A 25,004-nucleotide genomic window follows, 5' to 3' on the forward strand; every position below is an offset into this window, starting at 1 on the left:
TAACACGGAATAGATGCTGAATAAATATTTGTTGATGACAATATAGTCATTAATAAGAGGCCATTACTGATCTACCGTCAACAATACAAGCAGCAGCTAGAAACATCCAATTCGTCACTAAGTCCTGCCAATTCCGTCTCTTAATTGCCCTGCAATCGATCTGCTGCCACTGCTACTGCTAGGTTGAGGCCTTTATTTTATGACTGAACTATTGCATTAACTTCATGACTTCAATATGAACTCCATCCATTCCAACCATCTCACTTAAGCCTGAGTAGCTTAGTGGACATATAAATCTGATTATGTTACTCTCCTGATTAAAACTCTTCACTTCACTCTTCACTGGCTATAGGATAAAGTATTAACTTCTTAGAATGAAATAGAAAGCCCTTTACCTTCAGGTCTCTGTTCACTCAGGTTAATCTCCTACTACTTTCCCAAACTCCATAGACTCCTGAACCTGAAAATGTTTTCTTATGCCTTCTTGCTTTTAACATGTCTTCTTTACATGTAATTCCAGTCAACCTCTTCAACTCGAGTTCTATTTTTCTTTAAATAACTAGCTCAAGCATCCCCTCGAATGAATTCCAGAACAAAAAAGCTAACTGCATGAGTTACAAATTTCTGTTTTTCCTTATCAGACTTACTAGTCCAAAGTACCTCTTCATAAAAGTCCATTATTTGTCCCTTTTGTGTGAAAAGTTGGAGAATGCAGCAATGAATATAAAATTGCAACTGCATTATTGTCTCCAGGGTTTCAGGTAACATTTACAACTGGAAATGCAGTTTCCTAGATAACTGTAAACATATTTTGACATTTTATTTGATAATAGTGGTGACAAAAGAATATAAGCCTGTCTTTAAACATGGATTTCTCTCCATACATTTCACTTTACCACCCTTCAGTCAACCTAAGCGATTTTTCAAGAATTAGGGACGCTGCAAAAACCAAAGTGAAGAGCTAGAAAGAGTGACAAAATTAGTCAAGATGTCTGTAGTCTGTGTGTGTGTGTGTGTGTGTGTGTGTGTGAGTGTCCCACGAGAAACAGACCAAAGGAAAACTGCCCCAAGGTTTGCGCAACAGAGATCAATCAGCAAAGTAAAAGTCCTTACAGGACGGAGAAGCAGTAAATCTCACAGCGCAAGCCTCCTCCCAGGGGAAATTAACGTCTGTAATTTAATCTTTCCTTAATTCGAAGAAAGTGGAGATAAGAATATGCATAGGGAAAATGGAGAGAGGGGAGCGTGACATTGAGTTGGAGGAGGTAAGAGAGTAGAATGACGACATGGGGTTGACAGATTTAGCCGATACAATATTTGGGACACACGTACGAAGAAATGATTCCTTGTTTATGTGAAACTGAAACTTAACTAGGTAGGCATCCTGTATTTCATCTGGCAACTCCAGGAAAAGAGAAAAAGACAGTGTTACTCCAATATTCCCGGTTGTGTAAGGAAAACAATCAAAGCTCGACCCTAAGGAAAACAAAAAAATAGAAGAGGCTGCGCGAATGCATCCGACTCTTCAAACACAATCCATTTCCGGTCTGGGGCCCTGGGAAAACAAGGAGAGGAGAGACAAGGTAGCCGAATTCAGTCCGCCAGTGTCCCATAATCCTCTTCTCTCGGTTCCTCTTTCCTCGCTCAAGATGGCGCTGCTCGCGATGCATTCTTGGCGCTGGGCGGCCGCGGCGGCTGCTTTCGAAAAGCGCCGGCAGTCCGCGATTCTGATCCGGCCTTTAGTCTCTGTTAGCGGCTCAGGTCCGCAGTGGAGGCCACATCAACTCGGCGCCTTGGGAACCGCTCGAGCCTACCAGGTGAGATGCCACTGACATGGAAGAATAGGGTGAAGGGCAAGGGGACCTGTAGGGAAAAGGTTGCCCTCCTGACCTCAGGGCAGCGAGAGCACCAAGAAGAAAGTCATGGCTAACTCGGAGCAGCAGTAAGTGAAGGAAATTAACGTCAGTAATTTGAGGAAAGGGCGAAGAAGAAAACCTTTTAGTTGAGCAAAGGGAAACGGGGCAGGAGGTTCTGGGCAGAGGACACCTGGAGCGCTGGAGTCTCTCATAGGAGTCATAGTTTTTCTCTCATATTAAGGGTTGGGGTAGACACCATTCCCAGCCTGCTTACCTTTCTAAATACGAGGAAGACTGGGTTATTTTCCCCCATTAGTAATGGAATTTGGGACAGTTTATCTGTGGTTCAGATTTTACTCAGTTGGAATTAGCAATTCGGAGAGCACTGTAATGACAGCAAGCTATCGATAAACAAGTGGCGCCAGTTAACTCCCTTGCTGACAGGCGTGCTTCTTGATAGGCCAAAACCATAACTATCTTTCCAAAACATAGACCGCCCTAAAGTCTTATATAAATATGATTGTCCTAGATCTGAAAAATACAGTGATGTTCTCTGCGCACAGGTCATTTTGGAAGCCATAGGCTACTTATCCTTAACTTATGAATGTAGCTATGGTTGTAGTACCTCTTAATTTTTGAGTCCATTATTACCTCTCACTCAGGAACGGTTTTTTAAAAAATTATTTGTACTTAACTGTACTAAAGTATATCTTTTTTTTTCTGTGTATTGACAAGAGGTTTAATTGCCACCACTTATTTATCAATATCACTTTAAAAATTGTCAGCTTTGTATGAGAAACAACCTCTTAAATTTTGATTCTTCGTCTACAGATATTTAACGTCTACCTTGTACATAGCCCTGTGCTAGATAATAGGGTACTAAGAGAGACATACAGTTATGCCTTCAAGGATTGTACAGTTTAGTTAAGGAGATTGGATCTATGCATTACAAAAATAACTGAAAAACACAGTGGTGGGTTAATTAGCAAATGAATAGTGTGTACAATAAAGGCTATAGACATCCAGAGGAAATAGTGATAACCATAAAAGTAATGGTTTTTGTTCTGTAGTTCTCCAATAAGGCAGATGAAGTTAAGGACCAGATAATAGAGAGTATTTCATGCTGGTGATAGAACTGGGGAGAATATTCTGAACAGGGAGAATAGGGAATGACACTAAGCATGTGGAAGGCTGATGGAATGAAATTTATAATTCAGTAAGTATTGAACACTTCTACAGGAGCAAACAAAATATAAGTCCTGTCTTTAAAGAGCTTAAAATCTAGTGGGAAATATGTAAATTGGCAATTAAAATATAGTGGAGCTGTGTAATAATGGGGAAGGTACAAGGTATGAGAGAGTATATGTGAGGGGTATTAAGTCTAATCTTAAGGTAGGGAAGATTGCCTTGAGTAACTGATACCTAAGGCAAGAGCTGAAAAATTAGAAGCTAGCCAGTTAAAGAAGGAATCGCATATGCAAAGGCCCACAAGTCAGAGAGAACCGGACCTTTTATAGAACTGAATGTAGTTTAGACTTTAGTGAGTCATTCAAGATAGGAAATAGCAGGAGATTAGGCTAAAGAAGCAAATCCAGATGATTTTATTAAGGTTTTTAAAGTATTTTATGGTTGAAAGTTTCTAACACATGATCTCTTGGGAATGATTTTTGTTCTGTAGTTCTCCAATAAGGCAGATGAAGTTAAGATAAAATTTGTAGGACTTTCTTAAGCTGGAAGAATGAGGGGGAAGAGGGAAAAGGAGAAGTTACTAGGAATCTCAGAGGAGGCAATGGCAATACAAATTTAGTTTTCTCTCTTTCCATGAACACTATCTCCACAACTTCCTTCTTCCACTCTGTCCTTTACATCCTACCATTTCCTTTAGTTACCATTTCCTCAGTGTGCAAAACAAAGGAAAGATGTTACCTTTGTTTTCTGTTTCTTAAAGGCATGGAACTCTTGCCTTCCTTGTTTTAAAATATGGATTTAACAGGGTGAGAAAGGAATGATTACAAAATTTTCAAAGTAGAAGCTGAGGTAACCTGAGGTACCTGCAAATTTGTGACTTGTGATTAAGATTACAAAATAATTATTGAATTCATACTTTTAGGACAATCATTAGTATATAGCATAATATTTTAGAGCTGAAAGGAACCTTAGAGTAGTGTTACGAGATAATGTTAGTGGGTTAGATTAGCACTATTTTAGATGAAATTCAGTAGAATATAAAGAAAATAGCAGTGCTTTTTACATCTTAAGTGAAATATTGTTTCATGAACTTTTACGTGTATATATATACACACATACATATACACACACATATATACACACACACACAATCCCACATGTATATGATTACTGGAATTCATTGTAAAATGTATTTCTCACCAAGTATATGCCCTAGAGCTGGACTGTGGAATATGGTAGTTCTTTTGGATAGGTACTGTTTTGTTTTCATTTGTTGGTCTGACCTCATGGACAAAGAATGGGAGCTTTAATTTCTCCCAGTAGCAAGTTCCACCTTCCCACTCTTCCGCTATTGGCTGCTAAGAGTTAACCGAGTAGATAAAAGTTAAAATACTTTACTCCTGGCTTTCATATTAACTGAAGTGAGAATCTAATAACAACACTAGGAAAATAATCCTCCTATTCTACTTTTTAGAGGTTCTAGTTCATATTTAAATTTCACAATATAAGATGCCTATGAAGAAACTACAGTGATTACTCAACAGACCCAAAATGTACTAAAAGAATAAAAAACAGAACTTATCCATCCTGGCTAACACCGTGAAACCTCGTTTCTAGTAAAAATACAAAAAAAAATTAGCCAGGCATGATGGTGGGCGCCTGTAGTCCCAGCTACCTGGGAGGCTGAGGCAGGAGAATGGCGTGAACCTGGGAGGCGGAGCTTGCAGTGAGCTGAGATTGTGCCACTGCACTCCAGCCTGGGCGACAGAGCAAGACTCTGTCTCAAAAAAAAACAAAAAACAAAAAACAAAACAAAACAAAACTTACAGGAGAAATAAGGGTGTCTTTAAGCGGATTATAGATCATGGAACTGAAAAGGGTGAGAGGTGATTCAGTGACATTTAAAGTACCTGAAGAGGCCTGGCTCAGTGGCTCACACCTGTAATCCCAGCACTTTGGGAGGCCAAGGCAGGTGGATCACCTGAGGTCAAGAGCTCGAGACCAGCCTGACCAATGTGGTGAAACCCCGTCCATACTAAAAATACAAAAAGCAGCTGGGCATGGTCACATGCGCTTGTAGTCCCAGCTACTCAGGAGACCGAAACAGGAGAATTGCTTGAACCTGGGAGGCGGAGGTTGCAGTGAGCCGAGATCGTGCCACTGTACTCCAGCCTGGACCACAGAGTGAGACTCCCTCTCAAAAAAAAAAAAAAAAAAAAGTACCCGAAGGGGTTATTTGTAGTTCAGTGATGCCCAAACTTACCTGGAACATTAGGTTATGATACAAAAATGTGGACTTCATTTGCAGGAAGAGGGATTCAATGTGCATATGAGAAATAATTTCTTAGACTAATAGTCTATCTTAGTCTATTTGGGCAGGTATAACAAAATACCATCAACTACATGACTTATAAGCAAAAGCAATTTATTTCTTACAGTTCAAGGTGCTGACAGATTTAGTGCCTGGTGAGGTCTTGAGGTTCATAGGCGGTGCCTTTTAGCTGTGTCCTCACGTGGTAGAAGAGACAAGGCAGCTCTTTGGCCCCTCTTATAAGGGGACTAATCCTATTTATGAGAGCTCTGCTCTCCAAGTCCTAATCACCTCCCAATGGCTCCACCTTTTAATACCATCACATTGGTGATTAAGTTTCAATATAGGAATTTTAGGGGGACACAGATGTTAAAAGCATAGTCCATTTATTAGGAAACCAAGAAAGACTTTTAAAATTATTAAACAATAATTTACTGTCATTAGAAAAATATTAGCTATTAGGAAGCAGCCAGCTTGGTTTTGAAAAGAGCAAGACATACCAAACCAGTTCTTCATATGAGTGAGTGACAGTCTATCTTGATTTCTGTAAGGCTTTTAATTGTCCCCTGCATTGTTCTCACCCAGTAAGCTTGGAAGGAATGATATTGAATACTATTAAGGGGTCTTGAGGTAGTAGTAAGCCTTACTGTAAAGAAAATACAGATGACTTAAAGGATTTTTATTTCTAAATGTTAAAAATAATGAAATAACTGGTGTGCAAAGGGCATAACTGGGTATTGTGGAGTGAACACTGGACCAGGACACTTGACTGCCTGAGCTCTATTTGTACTGTTAATTATCTTGTACAGATAACTTGTTCCTTTAAACATCAGATTCTGTAAACTAGTAATATTTGACTACCAGATCTCTAAGGTTTCTTGCAGCTCTCTTGTTTCTTTACTGTAATCCTTTAGGACCAGCCCTTTGTATATAGTACCTCTACTTTGTGATCCTAGTTTACTACTAGTGTAGTATTCAGGAACAACATAGGGTAAGTTTAAGTTCACATGAATTTTTAATGGGACAAATTTGTATTGCTCTCCTCATATTTGTATATCTAAGAGTAGGAATAGAAAAATTGAATTTAATTATGAGTTTAGTATTTGGTAGTGTTGGGAAGATGGAGTAGTGTGGAGGAAAAAGTAAACTAGGTTCTGAAATCATCTAGAATGGTAGAAATAGATTCTAAGGGGTGGTGAAGAGTAGCAGCAATGCTATAAAAGTTGTAAATAAAGATATACCTTACATGGGCTGTATGTGATAAGGAATGGAAATATAAAGGTATTAGTTGAAAGCAGCACTGGGGCTTGAGAAGAGGAATTCAGGGGATTCCTTATTCAGAGATAGTTGAATAAATAACATTATCTAAGTCATTGACACATTGGTTTTAACTAGTTATTAAGATTATTAGGAAGAGGAAGAAAATTTAATGTTTCTAAACTTTCTTTTAGAAAACGAGGCCCTTTGAGAATCTGATAAAAGCCATAGACCTTCGCCCTAGAAAAATACACATACGTACATGCTTCATTTTGCATGCAATTTCAGGGGAATCAGAAACATATCCTCTCTTCCAGTCGAGAAACCCTGATTAATACAATATTGCTGGCTGGTGGGTTTCTAATGGAGTTCCTGAGTAGCCAGTGGCAAGATAAAGAGCACTTGTCACTGGGCAGTGGGGTAGAAATAGAATGGAAACTTATATCAAAATTTTGATTAAATGATAAATGCATAATTTATCATTTAATTATTATGCAATTGTTATAAAATTAATATCATTTATTGCTGTATTGTTATTGTCAGTGTTATCTTAAATATTTTGCTTTTTCAAAGAAAAGTATGTTCTTTCCCATATTGTAAAATAAGGTCTATGAAAACGGATAAAATTGCCCTTTCTGTATATGATTCTTATGCTTTACATTTTCCCTATTTTAATTATACAAAACCGTATCTAATAAAAACGTTAAGACAGATATCTACAATCCCATGTTAAATAATTTTTCCTTTTTCCTTTGAATCTCTGTTCTTTCATGTACATAATTTTTACATTATTGGGATAATTTTAAATTCTGTTTCTTTTTACTTGTGAACATTTTTTTTCTTGGTGCTCAGTCTTGACCAAAATTAGGTCTTTTAATTACTTAAGATTTTAGTAATGTTAATAGGTATATATAGTTACCTGCAAAAGGTGATATTTTTGTTGTTTTGGTTTTCTCCTTCCTTTCCTAAAATCCATCTCCTTGAAGTCTTCATCTGTGCTCTCTTGACTCCCTTGTAGGATTTGCCACTAGTGAGTAAAGATACTTTTCAAGTCTTTATTTAACGTCATTTGGTCTTCACATTAATCTGGTTAGGTAGGTGAACATTTCTTCGTAGTAGCTATGGCTTCTTCTGTCCTTTTCAGTCCCTTAACTTCTGCCCTAGTTTTAGACCCTTATTTATGCATGGGTTTTCTCCCTGCTTTCAGGGATTTGCCCTTTCAATCCATCCTATACAGCACATCTAGATCATTCTTCCTAAGGCATAACTTTTATCCCATCACTTCCCTGCATAAACTTCAGTGGGCTTTACATCTTAGCCTTAAAAATTTCCACCTAACTAGATTGCTAGCCATATTGTAAACAGATTGTCCCTCCAATCACCCTATATTGCTCCCTGTTCCTTGGACCATGTACTTTTTTGTGTCTCTTCCTTTTTTTATGCCATACCCTATGTCTGAAATGCCCTCTAACTTGTGCCTATTTTTCAAATGTTAGTTCAAAGGTCAGTCCGTTCCCTGAAACCATTCCTTATAAGCTAGTAAGACTTTGATTTCTCCCTCCTCTGAACTCCTGCAACACTTTTTCCTACAAGTAGTTCTGTATCTTGTGGAGGAGATAAGATTTTATGTGCCTAAAAGGCTAATATATTCCAGTAATCTTTTTGTTTTTATCTTCCACAGAGCTAGGCACGGTATGTTACATGTAATAGGCAGTCAGAAAATATATGTAAAATGAATGATTAAACTCTATAATCAAACCAAAACAAAAGTCTAACATAATAATTAATAATATTTGCTCCACTGCTATACATTTGGAATTGAAAGCTAACTTTCTTCAGGGCAACCTCATAAGTTTGTCCATTGCATTTCTGTCATTAGGCATATGGTACTGTGGTGGAGTAGCATCACTGATTGTTGTCAGTTTTAGTTCAATAACCAAAGCACACCTACTTTTTATCCTGAAATTTTTGAGTTACTTTATTTGTGAGCATCATTTGCTAAGATAAAGTGACCTACAGGATAACATTATTTGAGGAATAAGATATAAAAGTTTGCTCTTTGTAGAAATTTTAACTGCACACTGTATTTTGGGATGTTCATTAGTCCTCTGATTAAGTTTTCTTTACAATATCGAGAGAGGAATGGATATTAGAGTAGGGAAACTGCATCCTAAGGGTATAGTTCCTTAGGTGCTGATGTTTTGGGAGAGCAGCTTTTAAACTTATGCTTTTCAAAGCATATTAGAAAAAGACAAGGTGAAGCTTCAATTTTGGTTTACTTATCAAATTGTTTTTACTGATCTTGAGTAGCTTATACTGTAATATCACTGTAATATATTCATATTTTTGACTGCATGAATATTTCCTAAGTATGAACTCTTTCTTCAACTACTCTGACTATAGTGACTTAACAACTGGGCATGTACATGGGTGCTTGCCTGCTCCGTTTGCCTTAACACCACAGATTGGGTAGCTTATACAACAGAAACGTATTTTCTCACAGTTCTGGAACCCACGAAGTCCAAGATGAAGGTGTCTGTAGAGTTGATTTCTTCTGAGGTCTCTCTCCTTAGCATGTAGATGGCCATCGTATACCTCTGTCTTCACATGGTCTTTTCCCCTGTGTGTGTCTGTGTCCTGATATCCTCTTCTTAGAAGTATACTAGTCATATTGGATTAAGGCCCACCCTAATGACCTCATTGAACTTTAATTACCTCTTTAAGGGCCCTGTTTCCAAATATAGTCACATTCTGAAGTATTGGAGGTTAGGACTTCAACATATAAATTTGTGGGGGCAGGGAGTACACAGTTCAGACGATAACAATGTGTGTATGTGTTTGTATGTGTGTGTATGTATATGCAAATGCATAGAAAATTGGATAGGTATACTCCAGTCTGGTAAAAGTGGTTACCTCTGGAGAGGGGGAGGGTTTGGGATGCTAAAAGACAAAGAAAAATTAATTTGCTATTATGGATACACAGACATAGTTTGATACACTGTACTTGTTTTTACAATGAGAAAAATATTTCATGTTTAAGCTTTTCAATTGATGAACTGACCTTTTTGAATAGGTTATATTATGTTCATTTATTTGAAGTCTAATTTGTTTTGTCTACTAGTAGTAATGCATTTTAACATCTTTGTAACTTTTATTTTATTTGTTTATTTGTTTATTTTTTATTTTTTTGCGATGGAGTTGTGCTCTGTCACCCAGACTGGAATGCAGTGGCACAATCTTGGCTCACTATCACCTCTGCCTCCCAGGTTCAAGTGATTCTCCTGCTTCAGCCTCCCAAGTAGCTGGGATTGCAGACACATACCACCACACCTGGCTAATTTTTGTATTTTTAGTAGAGACAGGGTTTCGCCATGTTGGCCAGTCTGGTCTCAAACTCCTGACCTCAGGTGATCTGACCACTTCGGCCTTCCAAAGTGCTGGGATTACAGGCCTGAGCTACCATGCCTGGCCTTGTAACTTTTATTTTAAGTTCAGGGGTACATGTGCAGGTTTGTTACGTAGGTAAACTTATGTCATGGAGGTTTGTTGTACAAATTATTTTATCAGCCAGGTGTTAAGCCTAGTACCCATTAGTTATTTTTTCTGATCCTCTCCCTTCTTCCACCCTCTGATAGGCTCCAGTGTGTGTTGTTCCCTTCTATGTGTCTATGTGTTCTCATCATTTAGCTACTACTTATAAGTGACAACATGTAGTATTTAGTTTTCTGTTCCTGTGTTAGTTTGCTAAGGATAATGGCCTCCAGCTCCAGCCATGTCACTGCAAAGGGCGTGATCTTGTTCTTTTTTATGGCTGCATAGTATTCCATGGCATATCTGTACCACATTTTCTTTATCCAGTCTGTCATTGATGGGCAATTAGGTTGATTCCATGTCTTTGCTATTGTGAATAGTACTGCAGAGAACATACGTGTGCACGTGTCTTTATAATAGAATGATTTATATTCCTTGGGGTACATACCCAGTAATAGGATTGCTGGGTCAAATGGTAATTCTGTTTTTCTTTCTTTGAGGAATTGCCACACTGCTTTCCACAGTAGTTGAACTAATTTACACTCCCACCAACAGTGCATATAAGCGTTCTTTTTTCTCCACAACCTCACCAGCATCTGTTATTTACTTTTTAATACTAGCCATTCTGACTGGTGTTAGGTAGTGTTTCATTGTGGTTTTGAATTGCATTTCTCTAATAATTAGTGATGTTGAGCTTTTTTTTTTTTCATATGCTTGTTGGCTGCATGTATGTCTTCTTTGGAAAAGTGTTTTTTTCATATACTTTGTCCACTTTTTATGGTTTTTTTTCTTGTAAATTTGTTTAAATTCCTTATAGATGCGGGGTATTAGAGCTTTGTTGGATGCATAATTTGCAAAAATTTTCTCCCATTCTATAGGTTGTCTGTTTATTCTGTTGACAGTTTCTTTTGCTGTGCAGAAGCTCTTTAGTTTAATTAGATCTCATTTGTCAATTTTTTTTGTTGCAGTTGCTTTTGTTGTTTTTGTCATGAAATCTTTTCCCGTGTCTCTGTCCTGAATGGTATTACTTAGGTTGTCTTCCAGGGTTTTTATACTTTTAGATTTTACATTTAAGTCTTTAATCCATCTTGAGTTTACATTTTAGTCTTTAATCCATCTTGAGTTAATTTTTGTATATGGTGTAAGGAAGGGTCCAGTTTCAATCTTCGGCATGTGGCTAGCCAGTTATCCCAGTACCATTTATTGAATAGGGACTCCTTTCCCCATTGCTTGTTTTTGTCAGGTTTGTCGAAGATGATATAGTTGTAGGTATGAGGCCTTATTTCTGGGGTCTCTATTCTGTTCCATTGGTCTGTGTGTCTGTTTTTGTACCAGTACCATGCTGTTTTGGTTACTGTAGCCTTGTAGTATAGTTTGAAATCAGGTACCTCCAGCTTTGTTCTTTTTGCTTAGGATTGCCTTGTCTATTTGGATTCTTTTTTGTTTCCATTTGAATTTTAAAATAGTTGTCTCTAGTTCTGTGAACAATGTCAATGGTAGTTTAATAGGAGTAGCTTCGAATCTATAAATTGCTTTGGGTAGTATGACCATTCTGACTATATTGATTCTTCCTATCCATGAGCATGAAATGTTTTTCCATTTGTTTGTGTCATCTCTGATTTCTTTGAGCAGTGGTTTGTAGTTCTTGTAGAGATCTTTCACCTCCTTATAGTTAGCTGCATTCGTAGGTATTTTATTTTCTCTGTTGCAATTGTAAATGGAAGTTTGTTCCTGATTGGCGCTTGGCTTGACCGTTGTTGGTGTATAGGAATGCTAGTGATTTTTTTTTTAAATCTTTTTATTTTTATTTTTTAGAGCCGGCCTTGACTCACTGCTAGTGATTTTTACACATTGATTTTGTGTCCTGAGACTTTGCTGAAGTTGTTTATCAGATTAAAAAGCTTTTGGGCTGAAACTATGGAGTTTTCTAGATACAGGATCATGCCATCTGCCAACATGGATAGTTTGACTTCCTCTCTTCCTATTTGGATGCCCTTTATTTCTTTCTCTTGCCTGATTGCCCTGGCCAGAACTTCCAATACTATGTTGAATAGGAGTGGTGAGAGAGGGCATACTTGTCTTGTGCTGGTTGTTAGGGGAATGCTTCCAGCTTTTGCCCTTTCAGTATGATGTTGTGATGTTGGCTGTGGGTTTGTCACACATGGCTCTTCATATTTTGAGGTATGTTCCTTCAATATCTAGTTTATTGAGAGTTTTTAGCATGAATAGACGTTGAATTTTATTGAAAGCCTTTTCTGTATCTATTGAGATAATCATGTGGTTTTTGTCTTTACTTCTGTTTGTGTGATGAATCACATTTATTGATTTGAGTGTGTTGAACCAACCTTGTGTCCTGGGGATAAAGCCTACTTGATTGTGGTGGATAAGCTTTTTGATGTGCTGATGGATTTGGTTTGCCAGTATTTTGTTGAGGATTTTTGCATCAGTGTTCATCAAGGATATTGGCCTGAAGGTTTTTTTGGTGTTGTGTCTCTGCCAAGTTTTGGTATGAGGATGATGCTGGTCTCATAGAATGAGTTAGGGAGGAGTCCCTCCTCCTCAATTCTTTGGAATAGTTTCAGTAGGAATGGTACCAGCTCTTTGTACATTTGGTTGAATTCAGCTGTGAATCTGTCTGGTCATGGGCTTTTCGTGGTTCTTAGGCTATTTATTACTACCTCAAGTAAAGAACTCATTATTGGTCTGTTCAGGGATTCAGTTTCTTCCTGGTTCTTGGAGATCCTCCCATACTCTGAGCAATCACTCCTGCTTGTGGGACATAAAGAAGGCACCAAGATCTGAAATGGCCAGCACTCTGTCCCAAAATAAAAAAGTCTTTTATGCATTTATAAAACTTTCCTGGAAGTACTTGCTACTTTTAAATGTAACCAGTTTTTGGTTGTTACTTCACTGCGGAATTGGGAGATTCTTTGGAAATTTAGTCCCAGTGTTTCCTATTCATTTTAGTGGTTTCTCCTCTTGCTATGTAACACACATACTCTGCATATATGATTCTGCCTAATAAAGAGCTATTTATACTTAGGTGTTTTTTTTTTCAAAATCAAGTTTTTTTTTTTTTTTTCTTTTTTTCTTTTTTTTTTTTTTTCCTCTTCTAAATGTTATTTTTTATTATTATTATACTTCTAAGTTCTAGGGTACATGTGCATAACGTACAGGTTTGTTACATATGTATACTTGTGCCATGTTGGTGTGCTGCACCAATCAACTCGTCAGCACCCATCAACTCGTCATTTACATCAGGTATAACTCCCAATGCAATCCATTCCCCCTCCCCCCTCCCTATGATAGGCCCTGGTGTGTGATGTTCCCCTTCCCGAGTCCAAGTGATCTCATTGTTCCATTCTCACCTATGAGTGAGAACATGCGGTGTTTGGTTTTCTGTTCTTGTGATAGTTTGCTAAGAACGATGGTTTCCAGCTGCATCCATGTCCCTACAAAGGACACAAACTTATCCTTTTTTATGGCTGCATAGTATTCCATGGTGTATATGTGCCACATTTTCTTAATCCAATCTGTCACTGATGGACATTTGGGTTGATTCCAAGTCTTTGCTATTGTGAATAGTGCCGCAATAAACATACGTGTGCATGTGTCTTTATAGCCGCATGATTTATAATCCTTTGAGTATATACCCAGTAATGGGATGGCTGGGTCATATGGTACATCTAGTTCTAGATCCTTGAGGAATCCCCATACTGTTTTCCATAATGGTTGAACTAGTTTACAATCCCACCAACAGTGTAAAAGTGTTCCTATTTCTCCACATCCTCTCCAGCACCTGTTGTTTCCTGACTTTTTAATGATTGCCATTCTAACTGTTGTGAGATGGTATCTCATGGTGGTTTTGATTTGCATTTCTCTGATGGCCAGTGATGATGAGCAGTTTTTCATGTGTCTGTTGGCTGTATGAATGTCTTCTTTTGAGAAATGTCTGTTCATATCCTTTGCCTACTTTTTGATGGGGTTGGTTGTTTTTTTCTTGTAAATTTGTTTGAGTTCTTCGTAGGTTCTGGATATTAGCCCTTTGTCAGATGAGTAGATTGCAAAAATTTTCTCCCATTCTGTAGGTTGCCTGTTCACTCTGATGGTAGTTTCTTTTGCTGTGCAGAAGCTCTTTAGTTTAATTAGATCCCATTTGTCAATTTTGGCTTTTGCTGCTGTTGCTTTTGGTGTTTTAGACAGGAAGTCCTTGCCCATGCCTATGACCTGAATGGTACTACCGAGGTTTTCTTCTAGGGTTTTTATGGTATTAGGTCTAACATTTAAGTCTCTAATCCATCTTGAATTAATTTTCGTCTAAGGAGTAAGGAAAGGATCCAGTTTCAGCTTTCTACTTATGGCTAGCCAATTTTCCCAGCACCATTTATTAAATAGGGAATCCTTTCCCCATTTCTTGTTTCTCTCAGGTTTGTCAAAGATCAGATGGCTGTAGATGTGTGGTATTATTTCTGAGGACTCTGTTCTGTTCCATTGGTCTATATCTCTGTTTTGGTACCAGTACCATGCTGTTTTGGTTACTGTAGCCTTGTAGTATAGTTTGAAGTCAGGTAGCGTGATGCCTCCAGCTTTGTTCTTTTGACTTAGGATTGTCTTGGCAATGTGAGCTCTTTTTTGATTCCATATGAACTTTAAAGCAGTTTTTTCCAATTCTGTGAAGAAAGTCATTGGTAGCTTGATGGGGATGGCATTGAATCTATAAATAACCTTGGGCAGTATGGCCATTTTCACGATATTGATTGTTCCTATCCATGAGCATGGTATGTTCTTCCATTTGTTTCTGTCCTCTTTTATTTCACTGAGCAGTGGTTTGTAGTTCTCCTTGAAGAGGTCCTTTACATCCCTTGTAAGTTGGATTCTAGGTATTTTATTCTCTTTGAAGCAATTGTGAATGGAAGTTCATTCATGATTTGGTTCTCTGTTTGTCTGTTACTGGTGTATAAGAATGCTTGTGATATTTGCACATTAATTTTGTATCCTGAGACTTTGCTGAAGTTGCTTATCAGCTTAAGGAGATTTTGGGCTGAGACAATGGGGTTTTCTAAATATACAATCACGTCATCTGCAAACAGAGACAATTTGACTTCTTCTTTTCCTAACTGAATACCCTTGATTTCTTTCTCTTGCCTGATTGCCCTAGCCAGAACTTCCAACACTATGTTGAATAGGAGTGGTGAGGGAGGGCATCCCTGTCTTGTGCCAGTTTTCAAAGGGAATTTTTCCAGTTTTTGCTCATTCAGTATGCTATTGGCTGTGGGTTTGTCATAAATAGCTCTTATTATTTTGAGGTACGTTCCATCAATACCGAATTTAATGAGCGTTTTTAGCATGAAGGGCTGTTGAATTTTGTCAAAAGCCTTTTCTGCATCTATTGAGATAATCATGTGGTTCTTGTCTTTGGTTCTGTTTATATGCTGGATTATGTTTATTGATTTGCGAATGTTGAACCAGCCTTGCATCCCAGGGATGAAGCCCACTTGATCATGGTGGATAAGCTTTTTGATGTGCTGCTGGATCCGGTTTGCTAGTATTTTATTGAGGATTTTTGCATCGATGTTCATCAGGGATATTGGTCGAAAATTCTCTTTTTTGGTTGTGTCTCTGCCAGGCTTTAGTATCAGGATGATGTTGGCCTCATAAAATGAGTTAGGGAGGATTCCCTCTTTTTCTATTGATTGGAATAGTTTGAGAAGGAATGGTACCAGTTCCTCCTTGTACCTCTGGTAGAATTCAGCTGTGAATCCATCTGGTCCTGGACTTTTTTTGGTTGGTAGGCTATTAATTATTGCCTCAATTTCAGAGCCTGCTATTGGTCTATTCAGGGATTCAACTTCTTCCTGGTTTAGTCTTGGAAGAGTGTACGTGTCCAGGAAATTATTCATATCTTCTAGATTTTCTAGTTTATTTGCGTAGAGATGTTTATAGTATTCTCTGATGGTACTTTGTATTTCTGTGGGGTGGTGGTGATATCCCCTTTATCATTTTTTATTGTGTCTATTTGATTCTTCTCTCTTTTCTTCTTTATTAATCTTGCTAGCGGTCTGTCAATTTTGTTGATCTTTTCAAAAAACCAACTCCTGGATTCATTGATTTTTTGGAGAGTTTTTTGTGTGTCTATCTCCTTCAGTTCTGCTCTGATCTTAGTTATTTCTTGCCTTCTGTTAGGTTTTGAATGTGTTTGCTCTTGCTTCTCTAGTTCTTTTAATTGTGATGTTAGAGTGTCAATTTTAGATCTTTCCAGCTTTCTCTTGTGGGCATTTAGTGCTATAAATTTCCCTCTACACACTGCTTTAAATGTGTCCCAGAGATTCTGGTATGTTGTATCTTTGTTCTCATTGGTTTCAAAGAACATCTTTATTTCTGCCTTCATTTCGTTAGGTACCCAGTAGTCATTCAGGAGCAGGTTGTTCAGTTTCCATGTAGTTGAGCAGTTTTGATTGAGTTTCTTAGTCCTGAGTTCTAGTTTGATTGCACTGTGGTCTGAGAGACAGTTTGTTATAATTTCTGTTCTTGTACATTTGCTGAGGAGTGCTTTACTTCCAATTATGTGGTCAATTTTGGAATAAGTGCGATGTGGTGCTGAGAAGAATGTATATTCTGTTGATTTGGGGTGGAGCGTTCTATAGATGTCTATTCGGTCTGCTTGGTGCAGAGCTGAGTTCAATTCCTGGATATCCTTGTTAACTTTCTGTCTCGTTGATCTGTCTAATGTTGACAGTGGAGTGTTGAAGTCTCCCATTATTATTGTATGGGAGTCTAAGTCTCTTTGTAAGTCTCTAAGGACTTGCTTTATGAATCTGGGTGCTCTTGTATTGGGTGCATATATATTTAGCATAGTTAGCTCTTCCTGTTGAATTGATCCCTTTACCATTATGTAATGGCCTTCTTTGTCTCTTTTGATCTTTGATGGTTTGAAGTCTGTTTTATCAGAGACTAGTATTGCAACCCCTGCTTTTTTTTGTTCTCCATTTGCTTGGTAAATCTTCCTCCATCCCTTTATTTTGAGCCTATGTGTGTCACTGCATGTGAGATGGGTCTCCTGAATACAGCAGACTGATGAGTCTTGACTCTTTATCCAGTTTGCCAGTCTGTGTCTTTTAATTGGAGCATTCAGTCCATTTACATTTAAGGTTAATATTGTTATGTGTGAACTTGATCCTGCCATTATGATATTAACTGGTTATGTTGCTTGTTAGTTGATGCAGTTTCTTCCTAGCCTCGATGGTCTTTACATTTTGGCATGTTTTTGCAGTGGCTGGTACCGGTTGTTCCTTTCCATGTTTAGTGCTCCCTTCAGGGTCTCTTGTAAGGCAGGCATGGTGATGACAAAATCTCTAAGAATTTGCTTATCTGTAAAGGGTTTTATTTCTCCTTCACTTATGAAACTTAGTTTGGCTGGATATGAAATTCTGGATTTAAAATTCTTTTCTTTAAGAATGTTGAATATTGGTCCCCACTCTCTTCTGGCTTGTAGAGTTTCTGCCGAGAGATCTGCTGTTAGTCTGATGGGCTTTCCTTTGTGGGTAACCAGACCTCTCTCTCTGGCTGCCCTTAAGATTTTTTCCTTCATTTCAACTTTGGTGAATCTGGCAATTATGTGTCTTGGAGTTGCTCTTCTCTAGGAGTATCTTTGTGGCGTTCCAAAATCAAGTTTTTATATTTAAAAAACATTATGAAAACAGTACAAACCCACTACTGAAAGATCAGAAAATTCAGAAAAGCCAAAAAAAAAAAAAAAAAAAAAAAAGCAACTATGCTAATAGGTCAGTATAACCTATACTTTTAATAATACCAGCTAATATTTTTATAGTGTTTTAGTTTACAAAATGCATTAAAATTTTACTTTTTCTTGCTCCTACTTATTTATTTAGTGATTTTCACCAGGATCAGAAAAAAGGCTCCCTATTGATTAGAGCTTTACTGTTTAATACAGTAGATACTAGCCATGTTAGCTATTTAAATTTCAATTAAAATTAAAGATTTAGTAACTTAGTCATACTAGACATAATTCAAGTGCTCAGTAGCCACATGTGACTAAGTAGCTCTTATATTTCACCACACAGAATATTGCTGTCATCACAGAAGGTTTTTTTGTACATGGCCATTCTAGAAAGTAATTTTAAGTAGGGAGTAACATTATCAAATTTGTTTTAGTACTGTGATTCTGGGTGCAGTTTGAGGGAAAGATTAGAAATAGGCAAGGATTGGAGATAGGGACATCAATTAAGAGAATATTGAAGTAATATAGGAGAGAAATGATAAGTGCATGCATTGCCTGTCATGAGGTAGCATTGTCAAGATTTGTCACCAAGTATTCTTGTATCATGGAAAGATGACAGGGCTTTGAAGCAGGAGAGTATTACCTTATCTTAGTTATTTTATCTCAGTCTCAGTGTTTTTAGACTATAAAATGGGTACTTGAATAAAAATTTTCTTACCCATCTGATATGGTTTGGCTGTGTCCCCACCCAAATCTCATCTTGAATTATAACTCCCACAATTCCCACATGTTGTGGGAGGTGATTGAATTATGGGGGAAAGTCTTTTTTATGCTGTTCTCATGATAGTGAATAAGTCTTATGAGATCTGATGGTTTTGTAAGGGGGTGTATCCCTGCACAAGCTCTCTCTTTGCCTGCCATCATCAATGTGAGACGGGACTTGCTCCTCCTTGCCTTCTGCCATAATTGTGAAGCCTCCCCAACCATATGGAACTGTAAGTCCATTAAACCTCTTTTTCTTCCCGGTCTCGGGTATGTAGTTATCAGCAGGATGAAAATGGAATAATACAGTAAATTGATACTGGTAGAGTGGGACACTGCTGAAAAGATACCCAAAAATTTGGAAGTGACTTTGGCACAGGGTACCAGGCAGAAGTTGGAACAGTTTGAAGGGCTCAGAAGAAGGCAGGAAAATGTGGGAAAGTTTGGAACTCCCTAGAGACTTGTTGAATGACTTTGACCAAAATGCTGATAATTATAATGGACAATGAAATGCAGGCTGAGGTGGTCTCAGATGGAAATGAGGAACTTGTTGGAGACTGGAGCAGAGATGATTCCTGGTATGTTTTAGCGAAGAGACTGGTAGCATTTTGCCCCTGCCGTAGAGATTCGTGGAACTTTGAACTTGAGAGAGATGATTTAGGGTATCTAGCAGAAGAAATTTCTAAGCAGCAAAGCATTCAAGATGTGATTTGGGTGTTGTTAAAAGCATTCAGTTTTAAAAGGGAAACAGCCCTTTGTGCATCCATAATCCATTGCTTTGATAAATAGAGTAAATCTATTTAAATAAACCTATTGTAAAACTCTTTGAAACAAATTCTTAAATGTTACTAGCTTAGAATATTGTCATATATGTAAAAACAGTAAAATCAAATTATATTCTGTTTCTAGAGTTTATCACCACCTAATACAGCTCTATGTTTACAAAAAGAACATGCTACCAGTCTTTTAATAAACACTTATTGGGCACTCGCCATTTGGCAGACATTCTACTAGGCACTGGGGCTATAGCCCTGAATAAGACATAGCCTTGCCCTCCAGGAAATCACAGTTTAAAGGAGAAAACAGGTAGGCAAACCAATACTTTAAGGTGTGGTAAATGCTTTTGTAGAGCGACATGCAAGATTTTATATGAGCCCGGAGATGGGGAACCACCTTCAGTCCAGGGAGGTCAAGAAAGACTTTGCAGGTGAACAATTTATAGATGAGTATTGAAGTCTTGTAGGTAGATGTTGGACTGGTCGATGAATGGGGAAAGGCTAATTTAAAAACACCTTGGGGGGTGATTCTTTGAAAGTATGCAAACATATTTTCTTTCTAAACTTTCAGCAGCTAATTTTAGCATGCATCAGTGGATCTTGTCTGCAGTTATTACTGTGGTGTTTGCCTAATTACAGTTGGCCCTCCATATCCATGGGTTCCGCATCTGTGGATTCAATCAACTGCAGATTAAAATATTTGGAGAAAAAATGATGGTAGCATCTACTGAATGTTTACAGACTTTTTTCCCTTGTCATTATTTCTAAAACAATACAGTATAACAACTATTTACATAGCATTTATGTTGTATTAGGTACTACAAGTAATCTAGAGATGACTTAAGGCATACAGGAGGATGTGCATAGGTTATACATAAATACTACGCCATTTTATGTAAGGGACTTGAGCATCTGTGGATTTTGGTATCTATAGGGGTTCCTGGAACCAGTCTCTCATAGATACTGTGGGACAGCTGTCTGTTTTTCTGTTTCCCTCATTCCTTCTACATTTGTTTGTTGGAATTTTTCTGCAAGGAAGAGATGTCCCTTCTCCCTCATTTAATTGTTAATTTATTTATACCAGGATGGACTCATAGATGTTAATTATATTCTATGAGTTAAAATCCATTACATTAATTATATATTTTGTTGCTCTATTTTTCCAGGTTTGGGCCATCGAGAGATCCTTTAGGTTGGCTGTTGTTTGGACATGCCCTCATCTTTTTCCAATAATTTCTTTACTTTCTGGCATCACACAATGCTCCAGGTTCATCCTATATTTTCACTACACTGGCCCTGAAATCAGCCCCCTTTCTGGAGGGCAGTTTGTCAGAATGAATCAAAAACCTTAAAAAAAATTTCACCCTCTTTGAACCAACAATTCTACTTCTAAGAAACTGTCTTAAGGAAACAATCAGGAAAGTGCACAAATGTTTGTAAGTTAATATACAGATACTCTTTACTGTGTTATTTATAGTGCTCAAAGTTGAAAATAGCTTTTGTATCTGACACTGGGATTGGTTACATAAATTATGGTTCAGCCGTCAGTTCACCGATCTTGGAACTGATGTTTTTCAAAAATATTTAACGATGGGGAAAATGCTAATATTCAGTGTAAAAAGCAGTCTACAAAATTCAGTAGGCCAAATGATTGTATTAAAAAAAAAAAACATATGCAAGAAACAATGATTTAAAAAGAACCACACCCAAATATAAAAACATTGTTTATCTCTGGATGGTAGGATAATGGGTGACTGTTATGTTCTGTAATCTTCTCTGTATTTTCCAAATTTTCTACAATGAACCCAACTTTCGTTTTTGTGATACCGAAATATGTTACAGTAAATACGTAGTTTGAGCCCAATTATTGTCTATTCTTTGCTGTGGCCTTTGAGTTTCTCAACGAAGCAGCTGCCAGAACCTGAGCTGCTTTCTGTCTCTGAAGCTTGGTTTAGAATTAAAAGATGCTGAATTGATATCTTTTTTAGAGAAAAATGGAATTAAAAAATGTCAACATATTGACAAGAGGTGACTTTAGCTCATCTCTCACGTGCTCCACTCTCATCCTGAAGACATGAGAGTTAAGGGTTTTTGTCTTTGTTTTTAACCTTATGAGATTATGTCCTGGTGATAGAACTTCTACTTCATTCCCCAATTCTCATGGGTAAAGTTAAGAAGAATAGGGAGATTTAGTGGTACAAAAGGATGAGAGAAACATTTGGTCTTGGTTTCTATTCTCTTCTAATTTTATTTTTGACTCTGAGTGTCTTTTCATGTCCTTTTCACATCCTGCCTTTAAATTAAAGAAGGATCAGAACAAGGTCAGAAAGTGAAGGTGGGAGGAAACCTTCACTCCCAATCCTGTCCTAGCCTTTTATCCTAGTTGTCTATAGAAAGGAGAGCAGAGACCTTCCAGATGGAAAATCCATTCTTATCCTGGGAGTAGATAAATGGTCATATCACTTATTTTCATTGTTTTAAGGTTTAATTTTATCATATTTAATTGTTAACCCATTAACGGTTTATTTTAGTGTATGGTATTAAGTAAAGATCTCTTTTTTCCCATACTGATTCAATATGAAGAATTTGTCAAACAGTGACTTGGGTTTGTTTCAATATTTGGTTATTTGATCTCATTAATTTCCCTATCCATATGTCAGTACCACACTGTTTCCGTTATTAGACACAGGGTTTCACTCTTTTGCCCAGGATGGACTCCAACCCCTGAACTCAAAGGATCCTCCTGTCTCAGCCTCCACAGTAGTTGAACTGCAGGCATGCACCACCACACTCAGCTTCACATACCATTTATTTTACAATACAATGTAATATCTGAATAGAATAAGTTTCTCCTTCCCAACACACTTACATTACTCCTCATCTCCAAAATTTTCTTGGCTTGTCTCACTAGTTTATTCTTCCAGAGAAGCTATTAAAATAGTTTTGCCAAGATCTCCTTTAAAAATCCTGTAGAGATTTCTATTGGATTTCATTAAATATATTAATTTGTGGAGCATCAATATCAGCATATTATATAATCTAGTATTTTTCTCCATTTATTTAAATTTTCTTTTATGTACTTTGGTAAAGTTTTGTAGCTTTGGTCATATGTGTCTTAAAGATTCTATACAAATTTATTGCTAATATGTGTATGTACAGTTGATATTGTGACAGTCTAACCCATATTATATTTTCTATAAACTAAGGGCATCTTCACAATGCATTAAAATATGCAGAACTTTTGTACTAGCCTGTATGATTATACACTTACAGATTAAAAGCTTGTATGTAGAAATCTGCCTAGATAACATCTATAAGAATCATTTGAGGAGGAAAGGAGTTAAATCAATGTTTATGTGAGCATTTCCTCTGAGAAGCATTATGAAGTTTGGCATGGCAGATATAAAGAATCCAAAGACATGTGACCTGCCCTCATTGAGTATATAGACTAATTCAATAAAATGTAATATGAGTTTAAACCTAAATAAAAATAAAGACTTCAAGAACAGTTCAGAACCATATAAGAGATTACATGATTGACCAGTGAGTTTTGTAAACAGGTACTACTCTCAGATGAGAGAGTTACTTCAGGCTTGGAGAAGAGAGTGATGTGGAAAGGATTTAGGAAGGAGGTAAATTTTGAGTGACATCTTGAGAGATGAATTTAGAGAAAGAGGAAGGGAGAAGACATTCTAGGCAAGAGAACTGATGTCAGCAAATGTGCAAAGTATGTTTGAAGGTTAGTGAATACATCAGTTTGAATTAAGTGTTCATGAAATAGAGATGGGAGAGAGATGACTGAAAAGGTCAGTTGGTGTCAGATCAACAAAGAACTTAAATACCATTCCAAGGGTATTGGAGTTGGTAGGGAGCTATTAGATAATTTTGAGCAGAGGGAATAAAGGTTTGAAGTGTTTTAGGAAGATTAATCTTCAATGGTGTACAGCAGTGGTTCACAAATGTGAACCTGGGATTAGGTGCTGAGCTAGCTGCATCAGACTTACCTTAAGGTCTTAAAAATAGTTTCGGATCCCTGTATCACATCCCTGAAGTTTTTTTTTTTTTTTTTTTTTTTTTTGAGACGGAGTCTTGCTCTGTTGCCCTGCTGAAGTGCAGTTACTCGATCTCGGCTCACTGCAATCTCCTCCTCCCAGGTTCAAGCGATTCCCCTGCCTCAGCCTCCCGAGTAGCTAGGACTTAAGGTGTGTACCACCACGCCCAGCTAACTTTTTGTATTTTGGAAGAGACAGGGTTTCACCATGTGGGCCAGGATGGTGTTGATCTGACCTCATGATCCACCCGCCTCTGCCTCCCAAAGTGCTGGGATTGCAGGCGTGAGCCACCGCGCCTGGCCTCATATCCCTGAAAATTCTTGTTCAGCGTGTCTGGGATAATGTTCAAGAGTCTATATTTTTTAAAAGCTTCTGGTGGATTCTGATGTATATTCAGGCTTGGGAACTACTGTTGTAAAAGATGTATGAAAAAGGAATACCAGTTAAAAAGCTATTCTATATGTCAAGTTACTTGTTAATAGCAGTGAAGTGATATAAAAGGTATTTCTTCATTCCCTCCAGTATTAGTATCTGGTTTGGGAAAACCTTTATGAAGAGCTTTTATTGAGAGTTAATTAAAAAGAAAAAAATTTTAAAGCAGTCAAAACTAAAACAAAACCCATTAAATACAGATTGAACAATACAATTGCCAGGCTTGATTTTGTGTGTGTACATATGTATATATAAATATGCATGTGTGTATACGCACATAAATATGTACCTAACAGCTTCAGAATGCATACTTTTTTCTTCTGTTGGAACGTGTGTGTGTGTGTGTGTGTGTGTGTGTGTGTATGTATGTATATGAGGGTTGCAATTTCTCCACATCCTTGTCAACACTTGTTAACATCTATCTTTAAATTTTAGTAATACTGGTAGATGTGAAGGGATATTTTATTGTGGTTTTGATTTGCATTCTCCTAATGACTAATGGCGTTGAGCATTTTTTTGTGTGTGTAAGCAAACATTTAGAAGATGTTTTTATTTTTTTCTTTCCAACTTTTAGGTTCAAGGGATACATGAGCAGGTTTGTTACATGGATAAATTGCATGTCATAGGGGATTAGTGTAAAGATAATTTTGTCATCCAGATAATTAGCATAATACCCAATACATAGTTGTTCCATTCCTATAGTTGTTCCATTCCATTGTCCACCCTCAAATAGGCTCTGGTTTCTATTGTTCCCTTCTGAGTGTCCATGTGTACGCAGTGTTTAGCTCTCACTTAGAACTGAGAATATGCAATATTTGGTTTTCTTTTCTACGTCTCTTAGCTTAGGATAATGGCCTCCAGCTCCATGTTGCTGCAAAGGACATGATTTCTTTTTTTTTTTATGGCTATGTGGTATTCCATAGTGTGTATGTACCACGTTTTCTTTATTCGGTCCACCATTGATGGACATCTAGGTTGATTACATATCTTTGCTATTGTGAATAGTGCTGCCACAAACATAGGCAGGCATGTGTCTTTATGGTAGAAGGATTTGTATTCCTTTGGGTGTATACCCAGTAATCAGATTACTGGGTCGAATGG

At 37.4% G+C, this 25,004-nt stretch overlaps 1 protein-coding gene across 3 annotated transcripts in view; it reads left to right on the forward strand.

Moving 5' to 3' along the window:
• Nucleotides 1-1,633: 1,633 nt before the first annotated feature.
• LOC105496935 (ATP binding cassette subfamily B member 7) overlaps nucleotides 1,634-25,004 on the forward strand; it is a 115,717-nt gene continuing 92,346 nt past the window's right edge. For all 3 annotated transcript variants that reach the window (XM_011767571.2, XM_011767572.2, XM_011767573.2), the window contains exon 1: nucleotides 1,634-1,817. In XM_011767571.2, coding sequence (XP_011765873.2) covers nucleotides 1,650-1,817 — 168 coding nt within the window. In that variant the 5' untranslated portion in view covers nucleotides 1,634-1,649. The remainder of the gene's footprint in view (nucleotides 1,818-25,004) is intronic.

Source organism: Macaca nemestrina, chromosome X (assembly GCF_043159975.1).
Source record: "Macaca nemestrina isolate mMacNem1 chromosome X, mMacNem.hap1, whole genome shotgun sequence".
In the NCBI taxonomy this organism is placed as follows: Eukaryota; Metazoa; Chordata; class Mammalia; order Primates; family Cercopithecidae; genus Macaca; species Macaca nemestrina.